This window comes from Poecilia reticulata, linkage group LG13 (assembly GCF_000633615.1).
Source record: "Poecilia reticulata strain Guanapo linkage group LG13, Guppy_female_1.0+MT, whole genome shotgun sequence".
Taxonomy (NCBI): Eukaryota; Metazoa; Chordata; class Actinopteri; order Cyprinodontiformes; family Poeciliidae; genus Poecilia; species Poecilia reticulata.
Window position 1 is genome coordinate 11915357 of NC_024343.1, and position 19334 is coordinate 11934690.

At 42.1% G+C, this 19334-nt stretch overlaps 1 protein-coding gene across 3 annotated transcripts in view; it reads left to right on the forward strand.

Annotated features, from left to right (window-relative positions):
- Window positions 1-18091, forward strand: part of hip1 (huntingtin interacting protein 1) — a 52897-nt gene extending 34806 nt beyond the window's left edge. For 2 of the 3 annotated variants that reach the window (XM_008425433.2, XM_008425435.2), the window contains exons 8-32: window positions 962-1102; window positions 2062-2119; window positions 2199-2274; window positions 2536-2679; window positions 3030-3124; window positions 4340-4412; window positions 4493-4676; window positions 5488-5576; window positions 5651-5767; window positions 5882-5983; window positions 7780-7782; window positions 8491-8685; window positions 8762-8909; window positions 8990-9076; window positions 10311-10418; window positions 12524-12660; window positions 12737-12847; window positions 12952-13010; window positions 13642-13735; window positions 14430-14530; window positions 14761-14866; window positions 14981-15104; window positions 15236-15297; window positions 15969-16086; window positions 16198-18091. In XM_008425433.2, the coding sequence (XP_008423655.1) occupies window positions 962-1102; window positions 2062-2119; window positions 2199-2274; window positions 2536-2679; window positions 3030-3124; window positions 4340-4412; window positions 4493-4676; window positions 5488-5576; window positions 5651-5767; window positions 5882-5983; window positions 7780-7782; window positions 8491-8685; window positions 8762-8909; window positions 8990-9076; window positions 10311-10418; window positions 12524-12660; window positions 12737-12847; window positions 12952-13010; window positions 13642-13735; window positions 14430-14530; window positions 14761-14866; window positions 14981-15104; window positions 15236-15297; window positions 15969-16086; window positions 16198-16205 (2540 nt within the window). In that variant the 3' untranslated portion in view covers window positions 16206-18091. The remainder of the gene's footprint in view (window positions 1-961; window positions 1103-2061; window positions 2120-2198; window positions 2275-2535; window positions 2680-3029; window positions 3125-4339; window positions 4413-4492; window positions 4677-5487; window positions 5577-5650; window positions 5768-5881; window positions 5984-7779; window positions 7783-8490; window positions 8686-8761; window positions 8910-8989; window positions 9077-10310; window positions 10419-12523; window positions 12661-12736; window positions 12848-12951; window positions 13011-13641; window positions 13736-14429; window positions 14531-14760; window positions 14867-14980; window positions 15105-15235; window positions 15298-15968; window positions 16087-16197) is intronic. The other variant, XM_008425434.2, reaches the window with a different exon arrangement.
- The last annotated feature ends 1243 nt before the right edge of the window (window positions 18092-19334 follow it).

Here is a 19334-nt window from a genome sequence, read left to right on the forward strand (position 1 = left end):
AAACACTTCGCTGGTCCGCCTCTTTTAGGGGCTCCATGTCTTTAGACATCGGATACGAGGGATCCTCAAATCCAGGACTCAAGGGCTGATGTTCTGCTGCTTTTAGATGTGTCTCTGCTTCAACACGCCTGAGTCAAATAATGAGGTTATTAGCAGGATTCTGGAGAACCTGACTACATACTGAGGAGGCGATTCAGCACTTTTATTCAGGTGTGTTGGACATCAAAAGCTGTTCAAGGTCCAGGTTTGAGGACCCCTGAGATAAACCATCAACTTTATTGATACCACTGACTCACTGGTTTCCTACGCCGCCTGGAAAATGTCTTGATTTTCATTTCCAGACGTGGATGAATATGAAGGAGAGAGAATGACCACATTTCCTGATTTTATTCACAATGCTGTTGTCCACAGGTCGTCCATCATCAGTGTTTCCATTTATTTGTCCATCCGTCCTCTGTGTTTTGCAGCTCCACCTCTAGCGTCTCTCACAAATCCATTTTTAAAAAGCCCTGGGATCCCTGGAAGTTGGAGTTCTAACATGAAAGCTGTGCCAATAATAACTCCACTCATTCATTGTTAATGCATTTCAGACCAGAACTGTGCGGTTCATGTTAGTCCATCCTCTGCTGTTGCGTGTTTTTTTTCTTTTTTAAAGTGTAACGTCATGTGAAAAGTGTGTGTTTTGCGCGGCAGGTAGTCAGGAAACCACGCCTGCGTCGCTCTGAGGCTCTCATGACCCGACTCCGTAACGATGGAGGCAGAGACTGAGTCAGACAATCCTGACTCTGTTCAGGTTGTCGCTCCCTCGCCGCTCCATTTAAAACTCCTTTCCTGTTTTCCGTCTTTGAAACGACTGATCCATGGCCGCAGTTTCCAGACACTCCAGTGCAGCTGAAGCGACTGTTTGTTTTCGGAGTGCGCTTTGTTGATTGCCGTCGCGGCTCCTTCCTCTCCTCCGCAGTGTTCAACTCCCTGGACATGTCTCGGTCTGTGTCGGTGACGGCGGCCGGTCAGTGCCGCTTGGCTCCCCTTATCCAGGTCATCCTGGACTGCAGCCATCTGTACGACTACACCGTCAAGCTGCTGTTCAAGCTGCACTCCTGTGAGTCACACAAACCGCAGCACCGCCACCAAAACCCATCTGAATATTGGTGCATTGTGCATGAGACGGCCATGACTCTGTCATAAACATGACATGACACCTGTTTTGAACATGAAGGAGTCTCTATGAATGGCTGACTGTTATTAGGTGTCATTTGGTAAATGCCATTTTTTCTGCAAAGTTGCATTAAAACTCCATTAAGTGTCAACTTTGCATTAAAGATGTCTATTTACTGATTACTAACTTGCAGCAGAAGCTATCAGACAGTAAAATATATATATTTTTTTTATTTTTTACTTGATTATTTAGCAGAGTTGCAGATAAAATGGTTTCTGGTTGCCTGATCGTATGACTCTGTTACTGTCAACAAACAAACAAACCTCAAGGCAGGTTTTGTGGTCTTCAAACTTGTGGCTGTTTGGATCTGTGATTAAAACGAACACATTTGCTCTGTTTGTAGAAGACAGGCTTATAATTACAGTCTATTTAAATGCAATTCTTGTTAGTCAAATATGGCAGAAAAACTTTAATATTTGATTATGTAAATTCCTATTTGAAAGGCTTTCTTTATATATGAACACAAAACAAATGTGGATTCAAGGTTTCTTTAAAAAAAAAAAAAATTTCAGATCTGCTGAGACAGATTTAGGTTCACAGATGTTCCTCAAGTTGTGTTTGAAATAACTTGATTGAACCTTCGCTCTCAATCAAACTAATTCTTGAAATCCGAGACACTTGAAAGGCCGATGCTTTTCTCTGGCGAGCGTCGCTTTTGAAATCTCTCCAAATTCACCCTGACGCACCAAAACATGCAGCTGAGTATCGAGTTGAATCTTTTCTGTTCCAGCTTTAAAGCATGTTGTTGTTCTCGGCTGCCGTCAATCACGTTTTACGTTTTATGGAGAAGCTGTTTATTTTCCTACGCCGAGCACAGAGCTGTTTGTGTTTTGTGTTTGCAGGCCTTCCAGCCGACACTCTCCAGGGCCACAGAGATCGCTTCCAGGAGCAGTTTAAGAAGTACGACGTTCCCTCGGAGCCACACAGAAGCCGTTCCTCAAAGTATCACCCTGTGTTCACGCATCCTCTCTCGTTTCAGGCTGAAGAGTCTCTTCTATCGCTCCAGTAACCTGCAGTACTTCAAGAGGCTGATTCAGATCCCACAGTTGCCTGAGGTTTGCATGACTCCGACCGCCTTTCATGCCTAATACTCCCATGGATGTGGTTGCTGATTCACTTTGTGTTGCTCAACTAATTGAGCAACAGCAGCATGTCCATCATCATGTGTGTAAATGTTGTCCTGTCGGGACAGGCTGAGCATCTAAAACTGAGCCATACGTTTAGTTTCCTCTGTTTTAAATGTCAAATACTTTTCTGCAAGCGTTTTTTTTTATTTTTTTTATGCAACACACTGATCAGGTCTGCTATTCTTGCAGAACCCGCCAAACTTCCTGCGTGCGTCCGCGCTGTCGGAGCACATCAGCCCCGTGGTCGTGATCCCCGCCGAGTCGTCTTCTCCCGAGTCTGAACACGTGGTGGAAACGGAGGACCTGGTGGACACGGACGTCCCGTCCCTCCCGGTAAAATCCTCTGCAGTCCTGGATTTAATTTGTGGTTCCCGGCCTTTTAATAAATCTCCTGGAACTTTGACATTCCCTTATATTCAAATTCAAAAACAATTTATTAGGTTTTGGAGTTGTGGTAACGGTGTCGTTTTATCGTTTTGAAATGATACTCAGATCCTTCTAGTTCACCTTGTTTCCACGGTTACGCATTTTACAACTGTCTGAAAGTGAAAAGAGTAAGAGCAAAAACTCTTCCAAAAGCTCTGCCCTGTTGCATTTACTCCACACAAGAAGAAATGATTACTATTTCCATAAACGGTAAAGTTGTTTCTAAAATTAACACCAGGTCTGTTTGGCCTTCCCAGGCTCCCTCCGAGGTCAAGTTTGATGACCTGTTTGGCACGTCTGCTGCCATCGATCCGTTCAACTTCAACAGCCAGAACGGCATGCGCAAAGACAAGTGAGTTTCAGAAATACACTTTGAACATCACCGTGTTTTTTTTTCTAATCGTGAGATCTTGATCGGTGCTTGTCACGAGTTTGGTTGGATTAATATGCCGTTTCAATTTGTGAAATTTTGGTTTAGGTTTTTTTTTTTTTTTTTTTTTTTTCAGTTCCCGGGAAAAGAATAAGAATGTGATTATTGTTGTGCATTTGTGTTCAGTCCCTCTGAGTTGATACAGATCCTCCTTCAGTCTCTAGAATCTGAAATGTTTGCTTATTTTTCTATGCATAGCAGCTGAAGATAAGTCAGTCCAGACATTCATTTTGCTGCAACTCCTCAGCTTTGACTGGACCGTTCTAACACAGGACTTGATCTTAATGATCAAAATCTAAGGCTTTGATCAAAATGGAGCTCGTCTCTTCGTTATTTTAGCTCCTTCCATCTTCCCATCAACTCTGACCAGCTTCCCTGCCACTTCTGAAGAACAATCCCGGAGCATCACACTGCCACCACTGTGTTTCACTGTAGAGATGATGTTTTTAGGACGGTGTTGAGAGTTCTCATTTCACTGGAAAACCATCTTCAAAATATTGGCTTTGTGCCCAAAGTGGCTTCAATGGAACAACTTGTTTTTTTTTTTGTTTTTTTTTATTAAAGCAATGGTTGTTTCTCTTGCCTGGCTGTTCGGTTTAGGCAGTCGGGTTTGAACGGTTTGGATTGAATGTTCCTCTGTGAGATGTTCACAATTTTTGTTATAGCATAACCCTGCTTCAAGATTCTCCTCTTTCTTCCTGACCAGCCTGCCGTCTTCCTTGTTCTTCACGCTGCTGTTTGTTCTTGAACAAATAACTGAGAACTTCCCAGAACCTCTGGGATTTATGCTGATATTCGACTCGTCGCAGACGGACTATGTTTACTGACTTCTGAAAGGGAGCTGGTTGCCCAGGATTTTCTTCAGATGTGTCAGAGTAGTAGAGTAGAGGGAAATGTTTACCACACTTGTCTGGTTTTTATTTGTAAAAATTATCCACCATGTTGTTGTTCTGTAGCATAAAATCCCAATAAAATGTGTTTGATTTTGTGGTTAAGTGACAATATATAAAGACTTTATTACAGTTGGACAAGGCGATCCACATGAGACAAATTATGTTTCTGTTGAGAGGTTTAACAGTTTGTTTGTATCGACTGTGAATATTGTGATTCCAGTTTGTTCCTCTGCTTGTTCCTCAGAGACCGTCTGATCGAGCAGCTGACCAGGGAGATCCAGGCCCTCAAGGAGGAGCTGGAGTCTTTCCGACTGGAGGTAAGGAACGGAGGAAGGTCCTCCTCGCTTCTGTTCTCCGTCTCATTTTTGACCCGGCCCGCTGTCCCGTCTGTCACCAGAGCGGCCGGCTGTGTCAGGCTCTGAGGGGCCGCGTCAACGAGCTGGAGGCGGAGCTCGCCGAGCAGAGCCACCTGAGGCTGCAGGCCGCCGGCGAGAGCGAGTTCCTGAAGGCGGAGCTGGACGACCTGCGGCGGGCCCGGGAGGACACGGAGAAGGAGCAGCGGAGCCTGACGGAAATCGAGAGTGAGGCGGCTTTTATTTTTGCACGACAGCTCAGGCGCTCTTCGTGTTTTCCACACCCGACAGTCCGGTAGACTCGGTTCGATCGGGAACCAAAGCTGCAACATTTGCTACATTTTGATTCAGTTTATCACGTTAATCGATATTCGCGTCTTCACCTGTGGAGATGCTGCACCAAGAACCACTTGAGGAAACGACATGAAAACCTCTGAAGAAATAATTGCAACTTCCTTGTAAACAAGAATATAAACAAGAATGGAATGGCGGCAGATTTTGCAGCTGCAGGATTTCTTTTATTTCTTTGGTAAAAGACCACAAACCATTTCTCCTGCTTACACTAGACTTGCATGTTTGTTTTTGTTTTTTTTATTGAATTTACCCAGAATTCCCTACTCTAGAATCCACTTCCTACTTGGTATATGCATTCGAACTGCGCCAGTGTTCACTTTAGAGACCGAGGCTTTTATGCAGATTAGACTTTGCTTTTTTTGATGCGCATCAGTTTTTGTGCGTTCACATCTCCCCAAACAAATTGAACTTTCTATGCAAACGAAATAAGTAAAATGGACTAAACAGGGCTGGTGTGAATGCACCCCAACCACGGACCTTCACGTAGTCTGACTGATCCTGAACTACGTTGCAAAGAAAAATGGACAAAAATGCCTTTCTTTTGTCAGAATATAATGTATGAGAAACGTAAATTAAATAAAACGAGCTAAAACAACGATATATTTTACTTTATGTACAGCAAGGAAGTAAATGGTGCGCCTGCTAATGTTCTAAGCTTTCTGTGTCCGTTTCCGTCTCTTCCCAGGAAAAGCTCAGGCCAACGAGCAGCGCTACACCAAGCTGAAGGAGAAATACACAGAACTGGTTCAGAGTCATGCAGAACTGCTGAGGAAGGTGAGGAGGACGCAGTCTCCAGATCCCTCTGTGGCCTCGCTGCAGCTCACAACGCTTGGTGCTGTTTTGTGCAGAACGCAGAGGTCACCCGGCAGATGACGGTGGCCCGGGCGGCTCAGGACGAGGTGGAGGAGGTCCGGAGGGAGATGCAGGAGAAGGTGAAGAGCGCGCAGGAGGCTGCGGACAGACAGGTGACGACCACAGAAAATGTTTTAGTGGCCCACCTTTTCTCGTCATCCGGCTGCAAAGTGACCCGAGCGACACAGTTCGAAATCTGAAGCGTTGTGACTCCTTGTGTCGTTCAGGAGAGGGAGCAGGTGAAGCAGCTACAGGAGCTACAGAGAGAACTGGTTTCCAACCAGACAGAACTGGACTCCCTGAAGACCACAATGGCCTCGTCCCAGCAGGTCAGTCTCAGCAGCTGCCAGGAACAAAGATGGGAGATCTTGATGATTTACTAATGATTCTGATCGATCTGTAAATAATCTGAACCTTTAATAATCTAATTTTCACCATCAGAGTTTGGCATTTCTTCCTCAGACATCTCCAGCTTCAGACTGATTTTAGTATTTAATGTATGGGGCTGACATATGATGCATACATTTGATCACCTCAAGTAAAAACTGCACTATTTCACATCATTATAGTTAAACTGGATGACGCTGTCTAATTGCTCCTACTTATAGTTGGCACATGTTTTTCAAGCAATAATTTGTTACAGAAGGAATCTGATCATTTTCAGGCCTGGAGATCTAGAGAAAAAAAAAAGCCGAGGCTTAAACATCTATAAAAACAAAACATAAAAGAGGAATTTTATTTAAGTTTTTACAAGCAGAATAAAGGTATCCAATGTATAATCTGTTTAAACATTTAGTTTCAAATAATCCAGTCAACATTTTGATTTGGTCAGAATAAACCAAAAAAGAAAAGAAATATGAAGTAGCCCATTATCAGATACGTTGAACATTGCACTTCAAGTATTGAACATACTGACAATTAAACTAAACTTGAAATTGGTGAAATTAGACCTGGAAATGTTTGGCAGCCAGGGCTCTACACCAGATGTCTTGCAGGTTTGATATCTGCTTCTACTAAGCTTCTTGCATCTCGAGTATCGAATTCGCCCAGGTGATGAGGTGATGAGGCGTGTTGGAGCATCACAGGTGGTTAATTATTCAGGATTTTTTCCTGACTCGCACCTCTCACGCTTCACTGGCTCTAGTTTTACCTTAATGACAGGTGGAGCTTTTTTAGATTCCACATCATTCCTGTCCATGCGGCTGGAAATGCATATTTCTAAACGGAATGAATTTAGGTAGTTTGTAAGCTTTTGTTTTGTGTGTTTTTTGTTTTTTTTTTAGCCAGCTGACCGGTCTCAGTTCTTCACCATCCATCTGGAGAAAACTCCAGTTGTTCTGCCACTTTCTCTGGAATCTCATAAAAAAAAAACTAAAAAAAAAAAACTTGAAGCTGCTATTTTTAAAACCGTAGGCATTCCTTGATACCAGTAACAAGTCCATTCCTAATAAGGACTGGCAGGATGACTAAATCCTGACTAATGGTGATAACAATGACTATAAATGGGAGAACTGGACTTTGTTTGAAGGAAAGACGTCATTAACCCTGACAGAAATCAACACCTCTATCATTTCACAGGTTTAAATTCAGCCTTGGCCACTTTTTGACTCTTTTGAAGAACCAACCTTTATTTTTGAGATTTGTGAATGTTTTTGTTGTAGCTCTAAAAGGAAGTGAATGTTTGTAGCAGCCTGGCAGTAAAATGTTCAGACCGTTGCTGATATTTGGCCACTTATTTGCTATAATGAGACATTTGGTTTCCAGAGCTGACATGCAACTAAAAATAAAGATTTGGTGGGTGTGAGACTGAAATAGTGTATCAAATGAACCGTTTACCGGTTTTTCCTCCTAGTTCTTTCCAAATAATTTCCCAAAATTTTACCTGATTCTTTTTTTTTTTTTCCCTCAGCTTTCCATTTGTGACGTCTCCGTTTTGTATTCTGGTCTTATCAGCACTGCCGCTCTTCCTGTCTCCATCTAATCCCTGTAGTCTTTTTTTTAACACAGCTGACGTCTCTCTGCTCGTCTCCAGCTCCTTTTCGCGTTTCTCTTCTAAAAGTGCTCTTCTTAACTTTGCTGTTTCTTGTTCCTTCCTCTTTTTCTACCGGCCCCACTGACAACTCAGAGCGTAAGTTTTCTATTCTTCTCTTTTTTTCCTTTCCTTTCCCTTACATTTCATTTAAGTTTATTTTAAAGTCTAAGGCTCTGGTATAAAAGATTAGCTACACTGTCATCACTGGTTTCACAACCTCAGCTTCCCACTTTGTCTTTGACCTCAACCCAAACCTCTCTGGAGTTTCCATGGCTCTCCACAACCTCAAATCAAGGCAGCGTCACTCAAACTAGTGGCTAAAGATAATAGGCTGTCAGTGCGTCCTTAAGAAGTCTGAAAATGTCTTAAATTCATTTAAAAAGAGGCAAGATGGCCTCAAATATGTTAATCACGGATCTTGAATTTTGTCGTGGCTGCTCTGTTTAACCTTTTTTTTCTCCTGGGATTTTTCTGTCGAACAGAAGTTTGAGGCATGTGTAAAAAATCTTTGTTTTCTGTGACTCGCAATTCACTGCCGACATATTTTTGCTAGCTAGCTTTTTTTTTGAGCCAGCTGTCTGGATGAAGTTTGCATATTTCTGTGACGATATAGTTCTTAAATTCTATTCATAGTGGTCTTAAAAAGGTCTTAAATTTGAGTCTGTGAGACTGTCAAAAACCCTGGATAAAGTGTGTTTTCAAAGTGAGGTCGGACCACATCCTGGTGTTCTCCGTCGGCTACATATCTGTCCTCCCGCGTGAAAATCGCCAATCTGTCGCCTTCTTTCCCCTTCCTGGACGCAGTCGAGCGAAGTGCTCGGCACACAGCTGGTCGCCCTGGAGTCCGAGAAAGCGGAGCTGGTGCAGACTCTGTCAAAGGTGGAGGCGGAGCTCGCAGTCCAGGGGGAGGAGCTCCAGCGAGTTCAGAGCTCTCTGGCGACCGAGCGGGAAAGCGGAGTGAAGACGGCCGAGGCCCTGCAGAATCAGCTCAACGAGAAGGTCAGGGGTGGCTCTGGTGAACCGGCAGCGTCGCGTCGCTAATGGGGCCCAGTCAAATATTTACCTCTGACCACAGGAGAGCAGGGAGCAGGCGCTGGAGAGTCAGCTGGTGGCGGCTCGCTGGTCCAGCCTGCAGGGAGCCGTGGAGGAGGCGGAGCGGATCATCCAGGACTCTTTAGCTCAGATAGACGACCCGGCACACATCAGCTGCACCAGCTCTGCAGGTCAGGTTCATGCGGAGCTCGGCAGTCGGCTCAGTCACTCGTCGCAGACGGGCTCTCATTGTGTCCGTCCATCTCTGCAGACTATCTTGCGTCTAGATGCCAAGCCTCTTTAGTCTCCGTGGAGCGGCTGCAGAGCGTCAGAGAGGCCTTCTTGGCCGACAACACAGGTGAGGAGCTGAAAGTGCCAACTGCTTTTTGTTAGGTTGATTCTGAAAGCAGGTTTGGTTTTCCAGTGCCGTCCCAGTCTAAAAATCTCTCATCCATCCTTGAGTAAGTCTCCTTGTTTCTCCATCCATTTGTTTGTTCATTTATTCATCCATCAATTGATCCGTGCCTGCATTGAAAATGTATTTAATTTATCCATCCATTAATAAATTATTTCATTTATCCATTTGAAATTCATCTATCCATCGTTTCATTATGAAAAAAAAGAACTTCACTCCATATTGCATTGTAATTTTACACAACTACTTAAAGCTGCAGTATGTAACTTTTATAGAAAAAACATGTTTTTAAATATTTGGTGAAACTGTCACTATGTCCTGACTTGATGAGACAAATCTGTGAACATATTGATCTCCTCTTCCTCCTTTCTGTGATTCCACAGCCATCTGCTCAAATCCACCGCTCCCAGTCAAAAACACCCAATTAGATCTAAGAGGAAGGTCCTAGCGCTGTCAATCATGTTCTTGTAAGCGCTGCTCAATGTGCTAAAGCCTGAAAAATAAAACTTACCTTTCCAGGAAAACTATATTTTGTCATTGGTAGACAAGGTAACTAACCTGAGCATTCATGACAGACTGTTGTGGTGCACCAGCTGTAAGTGTAGTAAAGAGCAAGGTTCAGGGTGTGAGCAGCGTGTACATGTGGTGTGATTGACGGCGTTAAGACCCTCCTGATTCTGATTGGTTGTTTTTGACTGGTTTGGGTGTTTGTCTGTTTTCTGAAGCCAGAGGAGCTCGATATTTACACAGATTATTTCTCGTCTTGGGATGTTAGGATGTTGTGACAGATTTAACAAATATGTATAAAAAAAAAAATAAAAAAAAAACTTTTACAAAAGTAACATGCTGTGGCTTTAAGGGGGCTTGGGTTAAAAAAAATTTCGCTTTTTCAAAGTTGGCTCATGCTAGCCAACCAAGCAACGTCCACAAACTCAGAACGACTGTAGATGTACGAACAATTTTCTGAAAACACCAAAAAGTTCAAGAGTAAAAGAATGAAAATGTGCGTTAGTCATGTTCCATTGCAGTTTTAAGCAATAGTAGCACTAGTATTACAATTGCATGCTTTTCTGACGTTTAGCAGTCCTAATGCTGCACAAATATGGACTTTGAAATAAATATTATTTATTGGTGGTTTTTTTGTTTGTTTTTTTTTCCCTCTGCCTACATCGTGCAGCCGTGTTGGAGCTGGTGCGAGTGGTGACCCAGTGTGGCCACCTGGTGGGCGACACCATCGTTCAGGGCAGCGCCACCTCCCACATGATTCCTGTGGAGCAAGCAGACGGTAGGTGTGTGTGAATGTGTGTGTGTGTTGCAGTTGTGAGAGACGAATGGTGTCTCCTGATGTGAATCTGTGGGTGAGACGGATGTTTACAAGCCCTGACGTGTCTCTGAGGTTCTGTCTTCACACGGGCTCATTAAGGCTGAGCAGAATAACAGTTGTGTTTATGTAATGTAATAGGCAGCACCGTTGCGACGCCCACACACGCATAACGCACCACACATAGGGCATCAGGTGGCCGGGGGGGCACCATTAAATATGGCCTGTGAAAAATCGTTATATTTAATCATAGTAACAACATGTTTAAATAAAAAGAAAACTGCTCAGCAATGCAAAAGTGGCTAATTTGCAGGTCTCCGCTGTGCTGCAGCAAAGCGCCGAACCTCAGAGGTCGCATCAAGACGTGATCATCTTTTTATAGCTTCTTAATTTGTTAATCAAAGGCATTCCTACAATGTTCACATTTGCAGTCAGAAATGGCTTTTGGACGCGTTTCAGGCAAGAAGCTCCTAACCTTGTAGCAGAGTAATGATTTTTTTGTTTAGTTTTTTTTTTCCCCCTCTTCAGACGGCAAGTCTAAACATGCCTGAACATAGTAGACCTGTGGCTGGCAGCCATGACTTCACACCAAACACAAACGCAGAACTGAAACCGGGCTGATATCTGAATCTTCTGAGAAACGCGATGTAGAGTTTTCATTTAGAGTTTAATGATTGATCGTTTTTAATTATTATTGTTTTGACCACAAATGAAACTGGTCAAAAACGAAACAGAGTTCCTGAAAATGGGCAGGTAGTTTTTGAAAGCGGATACTAATTCATAAGTTAAAATGTAGTTGCGTTTGATGCAGTTCAGATTACATTACCTGCTCACCTCCATCTCACCTGGATTAATATGCAAGAAAAAAAATTATCAAGTCTTATACACTTTTCAGTTAACAATGAGGAGAAGGATATATTAAGTTATATTCTTAATTTTATATGAAAACAAAAATATTGTAATTATTGAGGGTTTTTATGAGGTTTTTTCTGCTCCCCGTCTCTCATGTAGATACATTTTTACAAGACGATGCTTTTGCACATTTGTGATGAAATGTGTTGAGTGAATAATCTTATTGACTAATGTAACATAATTTCTTCAGCTTCTATCATCAGTAAAACTCCTCCTTGTTTTTTTGTTTTTTTTAACCAAAAATGTCTGGTATCGTTTTGGGAAACTGCTTACGTTTAGGCTTCACGTTAACTCCTCACTCATCCCGTTCCATAAATCTACCCCACACACTCCTCCGTGTTGTACAAACTGTTAAACTGTGTCTCTCCCTCAGCCGCCAAATATTTGTTGAGCATTTGGAACATAAGAGCTGGTTTATATTTAACCCGATTCCATAATTTTAGTGTTTTTTTGTTTTAAAAATGTTGAGTTTGTGTTCCCTGAAACCCGTATTATGTAGTATTCAGATTGCTCTCCTCTGAAGTATATAAAATGGTTTAAGTGTTATTCTAGACGTCCACACTGTAACTCTAGTAAGGAAATACTAGAGATGAATACAAATGGAGCCAAGTTGCATCAAACCTTGCCTGGCAGTTTTGATGAAACTTGATTCATTTTGGGTTAGCAGCAGATTTTTTTTTTTTGATCCATAAACTTTATTTCATATACTTTCTCCATGTCAGTATCATAAATTTTTCTTATTATATGATCAAAATTAACTGAGAAAAGCCCTAAAATAAATGTTTGATATTCTAATTTATTGACATGTTCCCTTATGTCCCCAACTTGTGCGTAATTACTAAATTCAAAAGTACCTTTGTTCCACTAGAAAATAGTTTGAGTTCATTGTTGGAATTAATTCAATGCCTTGGGGGGAATTTTTTTTTTTTTTTTTTTACTATTTGAGAAGCCAATCAGCAGTCATTCTGGCCGACTGATCAGTTCATCATTAACTGTGGCACAATTAAGTGAACGGAGGATAAAAAGCTGAATGAAACCAGCATGTTGCTGTCCTCCACTCTGCGTTCATCATGTCAGGATTTCTGTTGCCGCTTTCGTTCCCGTCTCCGAGTCCGAAACATTAACGCGTCCGGCCTGCATGTTTCTGTTCTCTGCAGCGCTGTCGGAGAGCGTGAAGACGTGCGGGTCAGACGCTCTGGCTCTGCTGGGCCAGATGAAGCAGCGGGACGGCCTGGCGGCAGCCGACGGCAGCAAGCTGAGGGCGTCTCTGGAGGCCATCCTGACCACGGCGGAGGTCCGAGTCACTCCAATTATCGAGCGTCTGATCTAATCGGCGTGCGTCACTATACGTGTCTCGTTCTCGTCTCCAGAAGCTGCGCCCGCGGGGTCTGGAGCTGCAGCAGGGGGAGCTGGGAGATTTGGTGGAGCAGGAAATGGCTGCCACTTCGGCCGCCGTGGAGTCCGCAGCCGCCAGGATAGAGGTGAATGGCTCTGCCTCTTCAGCCACCCTCAATTCACTTCAGAACGGTACCGACTGGAAAATGTCTTTGTTTTTCCCCTCCCCTGTGCCTCTGTGTCCCGACAGGAAATGCTGAACAAGTCCCGAGCGGTCGATACGGGAATCAAGATGGAGGTCAACGAGAGGTGAGTCTCAGATCAGAGGAAGATCGCCGAGCCTGCCGGGAGTTGATTTCTCTTTCAATAAACTGTGGGCCCTGAGACACAACTGGATTCATGCAGAGCTCATCATGAGCTGGGAGTAAAAGTGAGCCATTGGGCCCTCTGGTCTGAAACATTTTAATCACATTTTACTCTGAGTAAACGGCTTCAGCACCCAAATTATTGCTCAGAATGCAACATTGTATCAAAACAGCTAAAACTGCCTGGTTCATTAGTTATGTATCATTAGCTTGGATTCTGTAACTTCTGAAAACTATGATGAGAGAGTTAAAAAAAAACTACTGGAAAATATGAGACAATCTCAATTGATTGAGCTGAACAAGACCAGAACCACTTAAACTAGTTAGTGGTTTTAAAAGCATTCTTCAAAAGGTTGCAGCAAAAAACTACCTAAAGCATTATTTTGTAGACTAAAAGTGTTGTCAATATTAAAGGGATAATAAGAAATACAACTACAGCTACGCATCAGTTGTGTCTAGCAACACAGGGAGAACCCACACATTTTTTTTTTATTCTTTCTTCCTTCAAATCGAGTATTTCTGCTGCATCCCTCATTGATGTTTTAACCTATTCTGTGCTCTGTCGCCCCCTGCAGGATCCTGGCTTCCTGCACAGAGCTGATGCAGGCGATCAAGGAGCTTATTTTGTCTTCGAAAGATCTGCAAAAGGACATTGTGGAGAGCGGAAGGGTGAGTTTTACGGGGCTCGGTTGTATGGAATCTAATTTTGTTGTTTTCCAAGCATTTGGTCAATTAAGAAAAGTTTCCACACATAATTTCATATTAAAGTTTTGAAAAAATCCAAATTGAAATGTCTGAAAAGAGGTTGTTACATTATTTAAATTTTTGAGATCATAACTTAAGGTTTTGTCCAACCTGTTGATTGTTCTGGGCTTTGAACCCACTTCTAGACGAGCTCTCATTCAAAATAAATAAAAAAAAAAAAAGATAATTTCCTGAAACTTTTCTAGCATCAGTCCTCTCCCCGATCACACACTCAATCAGTAGCGTGGAGTAATCCAACCCTAGATCAGGATAGCTGATCACAGATTGCAGTGTAAAGTTGACAAAGTCTGGGAATGCTTTGTGCTGAATTATTTTGACCTGTTTTAAATCTGGGAATCTGAATGGAAACTATAGATTCTGAATTAAAAATTTTAAAGGAACCCTGGTTTAAATAGCCATCAGGATGTTAAATTATGTTTAAAATAAGACCAGATGGCAGCAACTAATTTTAACAGACTCTAATTTTATGCATTTGCTGCAATATACATCAATTAATTTTAGTTAAACTACATTTAATTTCAGGCTGTTCCTCTGCCTGAGAGTAAATGAGGTGATGGCTGTTTCACTGTGGAGCTGCTTTTTCTTTTCCGTCCTCCAGGGGGCAGCCTCCATGAAGGAATTTTATGCGAAGAACTCCCGCTGGACGGAGGGCCTGATCTCTGCCTCCAAAGCTGTCGGATGGGGCGCCACGGTCATGGTGTAAGTATGAAAAGACTTCTGTCTGCTCAGTCGGCAATGTGGGCCGCTGGCCTCGTTCTGAGACTGATAAATATGCAGAAGCTCATTCAGTGTATAATGAAACGAACGTATTTAAATCATTTTATACGAGTGTGTTTAATGTTTAACCTCGTGTGTATCCCTCTCATGTCACCAAAGTGCTCTTAAAGCGTCCTCTAGTTCATTTTGAGCTAATTTAGTTTGGTTCCCAGTGACGCTGCTGACATGGTGGTGCAGGGAAAAGGGAAGTTTGAGGAGCTGATGGTGTGCTCCCATGAAATCGCTGCTAGCACGGCACAGCTAGTGGCTGCTTCAAAGGTAAACAATCAAAACTCTTTTCCTTTTTGTCCTGTTTTTTTTTTTTTTTTTTTTTTTTTGCTTTTCACATTTGGATTCTTGTTGGTTGTTGTCAATATTGCCACTTTCCTGTAGGTGAAGGCAGATAAAGACAGCGCTAACCTGCACCGACTGCAGCAGGCGTCCCGCGGCGTCACCCAGGCAACCGCCGCTGTTGTGGCCTCCACCAAGTCTGGGAAATCCCAGATTGAAGATACAGGTGAGAAGTCATCCTAATGACGCTGTTTCTCACCTGCTTGCTTTTTATTAACTTATTCTTTTCTTTTTTTTTTCTGAATGTCACAAATTGAAGAAAATGTTCAGTTTTAATTTGTTTAAATGTGCGTCTAGAAACGATGGACTTCTCCAGCATGACTCTGACCCAGATCAAGCGACAAGAGATGGACGCACAGGTAACCTTGAGTAAAAATGACACACTCAGGAAAAATCAAAACAGAAATTTGACACAATCTGATTGCTTTTATTTAACAGAAAAGTAAGCATTCCTGTTGTTGATGCAGTTTTCAGCAAAAATATAGAATGTAGAGGTACTTTTACATAAAAATGCTTCTTGAGCTGAATAATTCAGTACATTAATTCAACAGAATCGTACAAAAAAATCGTACAATTATTCTTTACCCCCTAACAGATTTCTTTTCTGTTTATTTTTTTCCACACTTAAATGTTTCAGCTCAAACAAATGTTAATGTAATCCAAAAGTAACTTGAGTAAATGCAAGAGACGGTTTTCAAATTTTGATTTCTTTTATTGAGCAACAAAAACTTTCCGTAGCAAATTTTTAAGTAGCGGAAAATTGATGAGGAGATTCACCCCAGAATGGCTCAAAAACCACAACAAAAAACCTAACAAGATGAAAGTTTTAGAGCGGCCTAGTCAAAGTCTAGACTTGAGATCTTGCGCCATGACTCCAATGTGGCTGAAATAAAAATCCCTTCTGAAGTTCTCGTCATTTCTACTTGCAATAAGAAAGAAATCTGTAAGGTTCCTAACACCTTTTTTTGTTGTTGTTCTAACTGCTTAAAACCCCGAGCTGAATTGCTAAAGAAATCCTGTTTGTCTTCAGGTTCTGGTTCTGGAGCTGGAGACTCGTCTGCAGAAGGAACGGGAGCGTCTGGGCGAGCTGAGGAAGAAGCATTACGAGCTGGCCGGTGTAGCAGAGGGCTGGGGCGAGGAAGAGGAAGGTGATGATTAAAAAAAAAAACATAACACAAGGAGGAACCACATTCCTGGGAAGATTCCTGGAAGTAATGTGGCTTAAATGTTTGAAATTTCTTCCTCTTCTTCCTCTGCAGGCACTTGATGAAACCCCCCCCTCATCTTCCTCCTCCTCCACCCGAAGACCTTCTCCTCTCCACCTCCTTTTATTTATAGACACGCTTCTGTTTTATTTTCCGCCTTCCCTCACATTTATCTGCTTGTTATATCCAAGCCAAATGAAAAGGTGCTTCTTCTTTTTCCAATCCCTCTCGCTTCTTCGTACACGCCAGCCAGATTCTCACAGAGGTGCTGCGGCATCAGGCAGGGGTCAGGATGGAGGAGCACCGCCTCGCTTCTCCGTGGCAACACCGTGTGTCTCCAGTCCCCCGTTTTAAATGGCTGCGCAGCATCGAGGAGTCGCACAGGACACAACACGAGCACAAGGGGCTCAAACTTTCAAAGAGCGGGGCCGGATCACGGTGTCTCCATGTAGCTCGGCTGCTGCGCTTGCTCTTCAGTCCGCCGATGTGCGCCCTACGTCACAAGCTGAATCGGCTGAAGGAGCTTCCTCCACGCGGTTGCTCCCCAGTTTTCTTCCTCTTCTGTTCTCACTGTGACTTTCTTGAAGTCCGTACGGCTTCCTGCCTTCCACGTCCTCGCCCTTGTAACGACCGAGACTGTTGAGCTGAACGACCCTCATCCCCTCCACTTTATTGTTACTGTACCGGTTAAAATATAGTCAACATTACGAGGGTGTGGATTGTCCGTCGTTGGAGCTTGGAGGTGGAGGTTGCTGCACAAAACACTAACGAGACAATTCCTTTGTTTTTTTTTTTCGTTTTTTTTTTTTGGCAATGTATTTATAAATCAGAATGATGCAAAGTTTGGTATTTCATTGACATTTAATTGCATCTGTTCAGATCTGGGATGCAATCATGTGAAGAGATGAAGCGCGTCTTCAGGAACTTTCTGATCATTTAGAGGAATCTGCATAAGAAGCATTGGTTTTTAAACGTTTCATCACTGATCACCTCCACAGTAGAAAAACGTCGGTGCATTTAACGGATTCCTTAAGACCATGTAGCTGTGGGCATAAACTACAAGCCATTTGCTGTCGCAAAGAACTGTTTGCTTTTCTTTCTACACGAAGATCCGGTGCACCTGAACGCCAAGTGGCTTTTGTTCCCAGGTGTCTCTCTGCTCAGACTAATGAAGCGACTCGTTAAGTTGGACTCTCCGAGAAGAGCGGGCGCTTTATTTTTTGGGTTTTTATTTCTCTTTTGCGATTCTAGCCAACACCTTTCTACCTTCCTCCTGTGTGTTCACACCGATGATGATTCTGTGTCTTAACGCTCAGCCTCACTTGATGCTGTTGGGTTTTGTTTTTCTTTTTAACAGACGCTGCTTGGTTTGAATTAGATCATTTTTCTTCCACGTAAAGAGAAAACAGCGAGGTAGTCGGAAGAAAAATGGATACGTTTCTAATGCCATCTGCTGCTCCAACCAGGTTAAAGCAAGCATCATTTACTGTACTGTTACTTCCAGGTTGTTGTATTTAATCAGTTTTAGCTGATTCACATGGAGAATGAGATATATATATATATATATATATATATATATATATAGTCCAGAAAAAAATGGGCGGAAATCTCCTTAGTGGTATCAAGTGTCTTGAAAGGTAAAAGTGCACACAACTTGAGTGATGTTTTGGTTTTCACCCTTTATTCTTTGCTCGGATGCTTTTTAATGATTAACCTTTTTTTTTTTTTTTTTTTTTTTTCTTTGGTCCCTTTATCGTTATGGGGTTTGTCTGTAGATCCACCAGCTCAGCCAGCCTTTTCAAACTGCCTCATACTGTAGTCAGAGACAGATACTCACATAGCAACATTGAAATATGTCTTTGTATGATATTATACTAAACCAGTGTTGGTGGGTGTGTTTTTATTTTTCCAGTTTTTGAAATAAATACTTTGATTCATTAATACAGACTGACGATTGAATGTAGTGTCTTTCTTCTCTTTGCCCCCCCCCCCCTTCAAATAAGTGTTCAACCATTAAACCTTTTGGCTTTAGCTGCCACCAGACTGAAAACTTGATAAAACTCAGAAATTCTGTTTTTCAGAAGAGGAAAAAGGGTAAACGGATTTTTTAGACAGAAATGTGATGTTGTTGCCTACACCACTTGTGTCAAATCTGACCTGCTGTGGCTTTCTAGACTCCAAATTATATCAATAAGACCCTCCAGTTTTTCCACAGTAATTCACACAAAATCAACAGATTCCCAAATTCTTTTTGATTTTACTGATATTTTTTCTTCAAAATTGGCCAAACTTTGGGTTTGAGTGACGGCTGCCTCAGCCTGACTTGATATCAAGTTATCTGTGACCGATACGATTAATAAAAAGTCACACTTAACATCACACATTAGCGCAAATATCGTAAAAAGTGTTTACAATTGTTCCTAAATTAGCACGCCGAAATCTGATTTTGAATCCAAATTAAAAAAGAAAATCACAAAATCCTGGGTGGACTGATCAGTGTGAAAACATTCAACATTTTATTTAAAGAAACACTTATTGAATGGTGAAACTGCCATTAATATTTTTAGCAATTTAATGGGTTTTATGAATACATTCTGGCACAACCGGCCCTTTAAGAACATTCAGGTGTTTGATATTATGGCCCAAAATGAAAAGGAGTTTGACTCCCTTGGCCTACACTGTTATTAGGAAGCCTGCTGACTTTGCTCATTTGGACATTCAGAGGAGCAGAAATGGTTAGAGCTTCATGGCAAAGGCTTCAATATTTACGTAAATGCTTTCTATTTTTAATACATCTGCAAAAAAAAAAAAACAATGGGGTATTTGTTGGTAGCATTTTTGAGGAAAGAGTAACTTAATACAATTTAGGATAAGGCTGTAAAACAAAACCCTGTGACTACTTTCCAGACGAACTGTAAACGTGAAAAGAGGAAACCCTAGTATTTTTTTTCAAATGTTTCACTGAAGAAACAAGTCGGTAAGACAATTGTTTAATTTCTAACTTTAGTGAAAAAAAAACATTAAGTGAGAAGCAAGGACTCTGCAAGAAGTGCCACAAAAAGCAAGCAGGAGGAGTTGGTGTTGGTGAGGAAAACTATCTTTGAGTGAGCAAGCTAGTTTTAAAAATCCTCTCACCAATTAACGGTTGCTCCACATTCTTCCAAATATAAGGACCTGTTCTTCAATCCAAC